Raw genomic sequence first — 10,085 nt, 5'->3', positions numbered from 1 at the left:
GGGCCCCCCGGAGCCTCTGTCTCTCTCTGCCTGGGGTGGGGCTGAAGAGGCGGTGCTGCGGGCCTCCTTATCTCCGGAGCCAGCCTTGGCTCCCTGGCGCGGGGCCCCTCAGTCCGGGCTTTTTGCCATGGGGTCTCTGCTCCTCCTCATGTTGCTGCTTTTGCTGTCGCCCTCCTACCCGCGAGGCGGGAGCGCGCGGAGGCGCCGGAGTGCGCGGACGCAAGGCCCGGGAGGCCCCTCTCCCGCGACCCCGGAGACCTCAGCGCCCTTCTGGGTGCGCATAAGCCCCGAGCTCAAGGCCGTGCCGCCGGGGGGCTCAGTGTGGCTCAACTGCAGCAGCAGCTGCCCCCTACCGGAGGGTTCCAGCCTCCGCACCGAGCTGCGGCGAGGCGACACGCTCAGTGGGCCCGGTTGGGTATCCTACCAGCTGCTGGATGTGAGGGCCTGGAGCTCCGATGTGCACTGCTTCGTCACCTGCGCGGGAGAAACGCGGGGGGCCACCGCCAGGATTACCGCCTACAGTGAGGGACAGGGGCTCAGGCCTGGCTGGGGTGCGGGGAGGAGGACGGAGCGGGGGTAACGGACAGTCGCGCTAGGGGGAGCCCTCGGACCTTGCCCAGCGGCCCCCTCTTGCTTTAGAACAGCCACGCAGCGTGATCCTGGAGCCTCCGGTCTTAATGGGCAGTGAGTACACTCTGCGCTGCCATGTGACACACGTGTTCCCCGTGGGCTTCCTGGTGGTGATTCTGAGGCGCGGTGGCCGGGTCATCTACTCCGAGAGCCTGGAGCGCTTCACCGGCCGGGATCTGGCCAACGTGACGCTGACTTACGCGTTACGCGCCAGGCCCAGTGACTTCGGGCAGCCCGTTACCTGCTACGCCCGCCTCAATCTCGATGGCCTGGTGGTCCTCAGTAGCTCGGCACCCATGACGCTGCCAGTCCTCGGTGAGGCACCCTTATAACCCTGGGAAGAGTGGGGAAGGGTTATGTGGGCCAAGCCAGAGCATGTCCATGCGGGTTGTCACACCTCCAAGTGCTCTGTTCCTAATTCTCCCCTCTTGTCTCCAGCTTGGAGCCCTGCGTCCAAAGCCTTGGCCTCCACCTCCATCGCAGCCCTTGTGGGGATCCTTCTTGTAGTGGGGGCCCTCTGCCTGAGAAAGTACCTATCGATGAAGTCTCGGGCATAGAGGCAGTGGTCCATGCTGGCTGAGCTGGAGGAAAAAGGAATCTGGAACATTTGGGGGAACCTTGCCTGGATCAATAAAGCCTTCCTCAGCCAGCTTCTGCCCCTGGGCATAAAGGTCCCCCATTAGTGCACCTCCTCTGACTGAAGTGGTCTTCTTTTTGGCCTTGCCTCTATCATTTTCTCCAAATTCCTGTCTCCCTGAGGGCACCTGAGGTTTTTCACTCTGGTCTCCCATGCCGGAGCCCCATTCCCTCTGCATTCCCAGCCGATGTAGTAAAAACCTCTCCCGCGGGCATTATCAGTGCGGTGCAGAGGGGCAAGGCATGGGCCCAGGGGGGCTTTAGGCTGTGGGAAGGCTGGTTCATGGTATGGCTTCTCCTGATTGGCTCCAGCGCTGCCACGCAGCAGCTCTGATTGGATGTTAAGTTTCCTACCCCCCCCTCGCCCTTTAGACCCTGCACTTTCCTGGAGGGCAGGGGTGGGGAGAGAACTAATCCCCATAGTTCACCATTAGTTCTGGGAGTGAGAGCACAGGTGGGCTGGGTCAAATGTACTTTGTGAGGAACGTGGATACGCAGAAAAGATACCCATGTGTTGACTGCGGGGAAGGAGCAACCAGATGGTGAGGTGGGGGGGGGGCGGTGGTGTATGTCACAGATTCGCATCCTGGAAACGTCCTGTTAGTCACCGGGCCTGGTGAGCACGTGGAGGGTGTCCAAACCTGGAACCCAGATGCGGAGTCAAAAGTATCACAGTTGGTGTCTTGGTCTCGCGTGGACGCAGAATCGGGGCCTGCAGTGGATGCCTGGCAAGGCCCGCGTGGTCCAGGGCCCCGCCCGCCGAGCAGAAAGCGGATTCAGAGGCGCTCTTTGGCGGCTCCTGCTCACACAATTCGCGTAGACACGTGCCCGCTGCACGCTGGGTAAATACAGACCCAGAGCCGAGCCGACCCTAATTTAGACGCCCGAGAACGCTGTGCGCAAGCACACACGTTCCCAACTCGCTGTCACTTTCGTCCCCGCCCCTTCTGTCGCGTGCGGGGGCGGAGCCAGAGAAAGACTAGAGGCGTAGCTGTAACCCTCAGCTCCCAGGGGTTAAAAGGGGAAGGATCAGTGAGGGAGGCATCCCCCCATCCTCCCCTAGAGCCTTCTCATCCCCAGCCTGCACGTCTCAAATCTCTCCTAGCCCCCAACCCATCTCCGCTCCAAGGGGGGGGGGCTGGTGGGAGGGGCTAAATGTGGAGGCGGAGCTCGGAGTCCAGCTCATTATCATAGCATCTAAGCAAGGGGTGGGGTGGGGGTTTGAGAAGGGCAACCCTGCATTCCCACCACCTCAGCGTCGCCGCCGGGGACGACGCTGGAGTGCGCAGCCGCCCCCAGAAGTCTCCGGGCAATGGGGCCGGCCTCCATGTAGACCCTGGGGGTCGATCGCTCCTGCCAGCACGCCTTCATCAAAGCCGGTAGCCTGGTGCACGCTCGCCTTCCCGCCCTCCCCGCGCCGCCTCTGCTGCCGCCCCCTCCTTGGAAACCAAGTTACCAACGTTAAACCAATCCCCAAGCGCAACTCAGCCTCCTCCACACCCCACCCGCCGCGCCGCGCAGTCCTCTAGCCCAGCTCAGCGCTCGCGCTCCCCTCGCCTCCTGCGCTTCCCCCGCGGCGGCGATGCCAGGACCCTCGCCAGGGCTGCACCGGGCGCTGCTCGGCCTCTGGGCTGCCCTGGGCCTGGGGCTCTTCGGTCTCTCAGGTAAGAGCCGGTCCGGCTCAGGGTGGACAGGGCGGGGTCGTAGTTTCTGGACCTGAGAAGCGGCCACAAGCCCCTCCCCGCTCCTCCCTCGCCTCGCTCCCACGCTTCTGCCCCCACCTTGAGCCCAGGGCCTTCTTCTCTATCCCTCTTCCCCCCCAACACACACTGGACACCAAGCTTCCGGACTCCTCGCTCACTCAGGTCTCTACCCTACCTTCTTCGAGATCCTGGGTGCTCTTCTGCACCCAGCCTCGAGCTCTGGAGACCCCATTATCTCCCCTGTCCCCTCCCGGGGTACCTCCTCACGCTCTGCTATGCACCATGGTCCACGGACTGGCATCTTCACCACTCGAAATCCACGAAGACCCAAATCTCACCAACTGCCGTGACTCCTAGGCACTGTTCCCGCTCCACCCGGAGCCCTGGCAACAGAGTCCATCGGCTGTTCCCGCGGTTCCTTTCATGAGCCCAGCCCCGCGTCCTCTTTCCGTACTCTTCACCCGGGTTTGGACTCCTCCCTTAACCTCGCTTGACTCAGCCTCATCTCTCTTTTGCCCTCGCTTCAACCAGTCTCCCCTTCTCCTGGCGAGAACCGTGAGAACCAGTCCGCTTCCCTTCCCCCACCCGGGGTCCCCTCTTCCCAGCATTGCTGTGTGCGTTGAAAACCCCATGTTTCCTCTCATCTCTCCCCTCCCCCCCATTCTTCCCCGTCACTCCATCCGCACCTTGGAGAGAAGGGCTCTCCGCTGCAATGTACCAGAGACACCCTCGAGGTCTGGACCGTGGGAGCGCGCTTGTAAACCTGAGACCTGGGCAGGACTTGGGACTCCTGGCTGTGGCCTCTGCTCATTCCCTGGGAATCCTGAGTCTGCATAGGGGCTCTTAGATCCCAGGGAGGTGGCTCCCAGGCTGAGCTCGCGTTTCTCCGGGCAGTGGTCGCGCAAGAGCCCTTCTGGGCGGACCTACAGCCCCGCGTGGCGCTCGTGGAGCGCGGGGGATCGCTGTGGCTGAATTGCAGCACCAACTGCCCACGGCCCGAGCGCGGTGGCCTGGAGACCTCGCTGCGCCGGAATGGGACCCAGAGGGGTTTGCGCTGGCTGGCGCGGCAGTTGGTGGACATCCGAGAGCCGGAGACCCAGCCCGTCTGCTTCTTCCGCTGCGCGCGACGCACATTGCAGGCTCGCGGGCTCATTCGCACTTTTCGTGAGTTCTCAGAGGCCAAGCTACTTTCCCTCCCTTCCAGGCCCCGCCCCCTGGGTAACGGGGTCCTCTCCTACAGGCCCCACCCTCTGGATCAGCACGCCCTCCCCCTCTTGGCCCCTGGGTTCCAAGCCACGTCGTGCTGAGCCCTGGCATTTCCAACAGCCGTGGTTCCCCCGTTGCAGAACGGCCGGATCGTGTAGAACTGGTGCCGCTGCCTGCCTGGCAGCCAGTGGGCGAGAACTTCACCCTGAGCTGTAGGGTCCCCGGCGCTGGGCCTCGTGGGAGTCTCACATTGACCCTGTTGCGGGGCGCCCGGGAGCTGATCCGCCGCAGCTTCTCCGGGGAGCCACCCCGAGCGCGGGGTGCGGTGCTCACAGCCACGGTACTTGCTCGGAGGGAGGACCATAGGGCCAATTTCTCGTGCCGTGCGGAGCTGGACCTTCGGCCGCATGGCCTGGGGCTGTTTGAAAACAGCTCAGCCCCCAGAGAGCTCCGAACCTTCGGTGAGTGGGTGTGAGGAGGGGACCCAGGGGGGTCGGGCCGATGTTTAAGAAGCTTGGAGGCAGAGAAATCTGAATTCTAATTCTTACCCTAACACTCACCAGCTGAAAGTTATTTTCCCCTCTGTGCCTTGAGGATAATACCATAATAGAGTGCCTGTAAAGCGCTTAGAACATATTGAGCGTTCAATACGTAAGTTCAAGCTCTGTTCTTCTACTCCCAGCCCTGCCTCCGGAACCCCCTCGCCTCGCTGCCCCCCGGCTCTTGGAAGTGGGCTCAGAAGGACCCGTAAGCTGCGCCATGGACGGGCTGTTTCCAGCCTCGGAGGCTGAGGTCTACCTGGCGCTGGGGGACCAGAGGCTGAGTCCCGATGTCACCCTCGAGGGGGACGCTCTCATGGCCACTGCCACAGCCACAGCTAGCGCAGAGCAGGAGGGCGCCAGGCAGCTGGTCTGCAACGTGACCCTGGGGGGCGAGAGTCGAGAGACCCAAGAGAACGTGACTGTCTACAGTAAGAGGGAGTGAAGTGGGGCCTCGGCGGCTCGGGGGTGGAGCCAGAGGAAGGCGAAGGCGGGGCAAATAGTGGGTGGGGCCCTGGTATCGGAATGGGCGTGGCCCGAGAGTCCCGAAGGGGCGGGGCAGATGGAAGACTCAATAGTAGCTGGAGAAGCGGAGTCTGAGCTGCCCAAAGGGGAAGGTCGCAGACCCGACGAGGATCCCTAGAGATGTGGCCTGACCACCTCAAAGGGGCGGGGCGAGAAGGGAGAGGAGCCTGAACAGCCCGAGGGGCAGGGCACGGTACCCACGGTTTGGCTGAAGTGGGGAAGGTTCGGGCTGATAAGGGGCAGCCTTGAACCGCAGGAGGGGCATGGTCAGTGGTCTCCCGGCCAATGCCCCGTCCCCAGGCTTCCCGGAACCCCTCCTGACCCTGAGCGAGCCCAACGCCCCCGAGGGGAAGATGGTGACAGTAACCTGCGCAGCCGGGGCCCGAGCCCTAGTCACACTAGACGGAATTCCAGCCGCGGTCCCGGGACAGCCCGCCCAGCTCCAGCTGAACGCCACCGAGAACGACGACAGGCGTGGCTTCTTCTGCGACGCCACCCTCGAAGTTGACGGGGAGACCCTGAGAAAGAACGAGAGCGCCGAGCTGCGCGTCCTATGTGAGTTGGCCTTTAACCTCTCGCCTACCTCCGCCTGCCTGGTCTCTGGCCGTGTCATGGAAGTGGAGGATTTCCCCACGGTCCACGTCTAGCCTCTTGTATCCCATGCCCCTGCCCGCAGACGCCCCCCGGCTGGACGATTCGGACTGTCCCAGGAGCTGGACGTGGCCGGAGGGGCCCGAGCAGACGCTGCGCTGCGAGGCCCGTGGAAACCCAGAGCCCTCGGTGCACTGTGCGCGGCCCGACGGCGGGGCGGTGCTGGCCCTGGGCCTGCTGGGTCCGGTCACTCGCGCGCTCGCTGGAACTTACCACTGCACCGCGACCAACGTCCAGGGCCAGGCGGTCAAGGACGTGACTCTGACGGTGGAGTGTGAGTGGAGGTGCATAGGGCGCACCTCTGTCTGGTTCTCAGTGTCTAGGGGTGGCCTGACTACAGAGGAAGGTGGAAACAGGGTCTGAGGCGTGCCTTTGAGCAGGATTTTGAGAAAGGCAAGAGGCTGGTGAGCCGGATTAGGGGAAGATCTTAGAGAAGGATGGAGGGGAGGGGGTGGACGTGTCCACAGGAGCCTGGGGCCTGGCGTTTGAGCTGAGTCTTGGAAACGTGGGTGCTCCAAACCGGCTAACAATTTTTAAGCTAAAGACTGGGGAGGGTCCTGTGGGCACTTTGTAGGAATCAGGAAAAAAGCACACTTCAGGGCTCAGGAAGTCCCAAAACAGTGCACGGCTTGACTGGAGAGAAACTTCTTTGCTTTGGTGTCCCTGTGCAGAGCGTAGCCTACCCGCCTGGGATGGGAAAAAGGGTCTAGGGACATTAGACCTGTCCCTAAACCCCAAAACTCAACAACACCCTCCTCTCTAGACGCACCAGCGCTGGACAGTGTGGGCTGCCCTGAACGCATTACCTGGCTGGAAGGAACAGAGGCCTCCCTGAGCTGTGTGGCCCATGGGGTCCCGCCACCCAACGTGAACTGTGTGCGCTCTGGGGAAGCCAGGGTCGTCGAGGGCACACTGCGTGTGGTCCGGGAGCACGCGGGCACCTACCGCTGCGAAGCCACTAATGCTCGAGGGTCTGCAGCCAAAAATGTAGCCGTCACGGTGGAATGTGAGTGGGGGCAACACAGGGCAGGACGGGGTACGTCGGAATCACCCTGTCCTGACTTCCAGTCCCTCTGCCCCCCAGATGGCCCCAGTTTTGAGGAGGTGAGCTGCCCTAGCAATTGGACGTGGGTGGAAGGATCTGGGCAACTGTTTTCCTGTGAGGTGGATGGGAAGCCAGAGCCGAGCGTGGAGTGCGTTGGCTCCGGAGGCACCAGCGAGGGGGCGCTGCTGCCGCTGGCACCCCCAGACCCTGGTCCCAGAGCCCCTCAAATCCCTAGAGAACTGGCACCCGGAACCTACATCTGCAACGCCACCAATCAGCACGGTTCCGTGGTCAAGATGGTCACCGTGAGCGCGGAGTGTGAGCGAGGCCCAGGCGGGCGGGGAGTAGGGGGTGTTCCAGGTCCCGGCTTCTCCCTGAACAACGAGCCCCCCCGCCCCCACCCCATGGCTGTTTTGCAGCGCCACCGCAAATGGATGAATCTACCTGCCCGAGTCACCAGACGTGGCTGGAAGGCGCCGACGCTGCTGCGCTGGCCTGCTCCGCCCGGGGTCGCCCCTCCCCACAAGTGCTTTGCTCCCGGGAGGGCGCGCCCCGGCCGCAGCGGCTGCGCGTGTCCCGACAGGATGCAGGCATCTACCGCTGCCTGGCCACCAACGCGCACGGCACTGACGCCCGGATCGTCACCGTGGGCGTGGAGTGTGAGTTGCGGGCAGCACCAGATAGAGGGCATCCGGTCTCGGGCACAGTGACTAAAAGAGGTGGGATTCCCCGGGGGAGTTCAAGGGCACCTCCCCAGTCCCATTTCTGGGGACAAGGAATCCTGGCCTTAACATGAAATGTTAAGGGTAATGAAAACTCTAGGGAACAAGAGCCCGAGCCCGCCCCCGCCCCCTCAAGTTCTGGGTCTGAAGGGCCCTGGCGTGGGTCCCCACCTCCTTCCATTCAGTGAAGCAGGGCTCAGGATTTTAGCCCCGACAGCAGTCCAGTTGTAGGGGGATGGGGCTCTGAAGTGAGGCAGGATCTTTGCCTGCTCATCTCAAGAGGGACAGTCTCAGAAGGGGGCTCTCGGTCAGCGGCTGGCCCCTTCAACCTCCTGTCCCCTGTAGACCGCCCCGTCGTGGCCGAGCTGGCTGCCTCGCCTCCAGGAGGCGTGCGGCCAGGAGGGAACTTCACGCTGACCTGCCGAGCGGAGGCTTGGCCCCCAGCCCAGATCAGCTGGCGTGCGCCCCCGGGGGCGCTCAACATCGGCCTGTCTAGCAACAACAGCACGCTGAGCGTGGCGGGCGCTATGGGCAGCCACGGCGGCGAGTATGAGTGCGCAGCCACCAACGCGCATGGGCGCCACACCCGGCGCATCACCGTGCGCGTGGCTGGTAAGTAGCAGCTGGTGGGGGGGGGGCTGGGCGAGGGATCTACAGGGGGCTGTGACCCGCGCCTTGGGACTCTTGACCCCGTCCCTGCCTCCCTTTCAGTCCCCACAGATGAGACAGAAGTGAGCCGGGGTGGAAATTAGGGGCGCCCTGGCGGGTGGGGTTTTGATGGCGCAGTGGGGGTGGCAAGTGGAAGGAGAGGGAGCTGACGAGCCCAAGGGAAGGGAACCTTCGGGGCTGTGACTGCTGTGAGGAGGGACTTAACTTTGGGTGGGTTCTGCGTGGTGAAGGCTTGATCCAATTCACCTTCCAGCGTGCGGCTGTGGAGAAGGGGGTCTGGAGAGGGACAGAGGCAGAGGATAGTGGTGGGGACCCAGCAGGATCCTGCTGCCGCTTCGCGTATCTCTGGGGCTGGGGTCTTTCTGGGGTGGAGGAATGACTGGGTTCTCCCCCGCCCCACCATCCTTTTGAGGGTGAGGAGAGTTGCTTGACTTCCTGGGTATCTCTGGGGCTAGGGGCTTAAATCCTCCCTGTGATGGGGTGGCCCATAAAATGGGTATAGGGCCTCACCCGAGCTGGGGGTGGCCTTACTGGGGTCTCTCCTTTCCTCCAAGGCTGGGTTCCCTGGGGCTCCCTGCCAGGCACGTGAGAACTGACCTCATGCCTGTGGGGAGGGGCAGAAGTGGCCCGGGCTTGGTGTGTTGGATGGGTGGGGGGAGCTCGACCACCTTCTTTGAGCGTCCGCACCCCGCAGGTCCGTGGCTATGGGTCGCTGTGAGCGGCGCGGCTGGAGGCGCGGCGCTGCTGGCCGCGGGGGCCGGCCTGGCCTTCTACGTGCAGTCCACCGCCTGCAAGAAGGGCGAATATAATGTGCAGGAGGCCGAGAGCTCGGGTGAGGCCGTGTGTCTCAACGGCGCGGGTGCCGGCGCCGGCGGGGGCGGGGGCGCCGAAGGTGCAACTGAAGCTGCGGGCACCGCAGAGGCGCCGGCGGGGGGCGAGGTCTTTGCCATCCAGCTGACGTCAGCGTGAGCCTGCTCCCCTCTCCCCGCGGGCCGGGGGACGCCCCCCAGACTCACACGGGGGCTTATTTATTGTTCTATTTATTTATTTATTTATTTATTTATTTAATTCAATTCCAGGGGCGTCACCCCCCATTTTCTACCCCCTTCCCCAATAAAGTTTTTATAAAGGACTTCGGCTCCATCTGTTTCAGTCCGCGATGCAGAAGCAACGCAGGGTTCGAATCCCAACCCTGTGGGTGTTTATTCAAAAAACCATTTTTGCTTTTGAGGGCCTACTACGTGTCAGGCACAGTCCAAGCCGCCATTTCGCGATGTGACCGGGAGTTTGCGCTCTCCGTGCCCTGTTTCGTGTTCTCCCTGGACCCTTGGGCGGGGGTGGGGACCTGGCTCCTTCCTCCCTTTCTATGCTTATCTCTTCCGCCCAGCGCTGCCCTCTAATCCGGCTAATGTTGGGGGTGGGAGCTGGGTGCTTCCCCCAGGCCTGCTTCCAGGAGGAGCTGAGGCTGCCTTCCCTGGATAGGTGGAGGCCCTTTCCCAGGGGTCTGGGCATCGCCCCAGCCCTGAGGCCTTGCAGGGATGGGTAAAGGAAGCTGCAGCTCCGAGTGTCAGCCGCTGCGATGTCCCTCCTATTACAGGGTGCACCCCTGCCCCACCCTCAAGGCCTCCTCCCTCCTGTGTCCATCCGCGGTGCCTCAGTTTACCCACAAGCTGCCTTTCGACTTGGCCCATCACGATTCGGAAGAGACACATAGGGTATCAGCCACATCCCCGCCCCCTGCTCACCACCAGTCAACCCC

At 63.1% G+C, this 10,085-nt stretch overlaps 2 protein-coding genes across 2 annotated transcripts; both read left to right on the top strand.

Annotated features, from left to right (window-relative positions):
• Positions 1-127: 127 nt before the first annotated feature.
• ICAM4 (intercellular adhesion molecule 4 (Landsteiner-Wiener blood group)) lies at positions 128-1,187 on the top strand. Its single transcript, XM_060146688.1, has 3 exons — positions 128-521; positions 640-945; positions 1,069-1,187. Exons 1-3 carry the CDS (start codon positions 128-130, stop codon positions 1,185-1,187), a joined length of 819 nt encoding a protein of 272 aa, XP_060002671.1.
• A 1,661-nt stretch (positions 1,188-2,848) lies between these two features.
• ICAM5 (intercellular adhesion molecule 5) lies at positions 2,849-9,426 on the top strand. The gene is made up of 11 exons (XM_060146689.1): positions 2,849-2,930; positions 3,864-4,133; positions 4,316-4,636; positions 4,858-5,145; positions 5,540-5,794; positions 5,916-6,164; positions 6,654-6,896; positions 6,975-7,253; positions 7,355-7,594; positions 8,003-8,269; positions 9,021-9,426. Exons 1-11 carry the CDS (start codon positions 2,849-2,851, stop codon positions 9,293-9,295), a joined length of 2,769 nt encoding a protein of 922 aa, XP_060002672.1. The 3' UTR covers positions 9,296-9,426.
• The last annotated feature ends 659 nt before the right edge of the window (positions 9,427-10,085 follow it).

This window comes from Lagenorhynchus albirostris, chromosome 3 (genome assembly GCF_949774975.1).
Source record: "Lagenorhynchus albirostris chromosome 3, mLagAlb1.1, whole genome shotgun sequence".
NCBI lineage: Eukaryota > Metazoa > Chordata > Mammalia > Artiodactyla > Delphinidae > Lagenorhynchus > Lagenorhynchus albirostris.
The sequence above is the reverse complement of the archived record's forward strand: the minus strand, read 5'-3'. Positions and strand labels throughout refer to the sequence as shown.

Coding starts and splice junctions, on each gene's coding strand:
- ICAM4 (XM_060146688.1), top strand. CDS start 128: ATGGGGTCTCTGCTCCTCCTCATGTTGCTGCTTTTGCTGTCGCCCTCC. Junction 522..639: donor CGCCAGGATTACCGCCTACA/GTGAGGGACAGG, acceptor CTCTTGCTTTAG/AACAGCCACGCAGCGTGATC. Junction 946..1,068: donor CATGACGCTGCCAGTCCTCG/GTGAGGCACCCT, acceptor TCTTGTCTCCAG/CTTGGAGCCCTGCGTCCAAA.
- ICAM5 (XM_060146689.1), top strand. CDS start 2,849: ATGCCAGGACCCTCGCCAGGGCTGCACCGGGCGCTGCTCGGCCTCTGG. Junction 4,134..4,315: donor CGGGCTCATTCGCACTTTTC/GTGAGTTCTCAG, acceptor CCCCCGTTGCAG/AACGGCCGGATCGTGTAGAA. Junction 5,795..5,915: donor CGCCGAGCTGCGCGTCCTAT/GTGAGTTGGCCT, acceptor CCCTGCCCGCAG/ACGCCCCCCGGCTGGACGAT.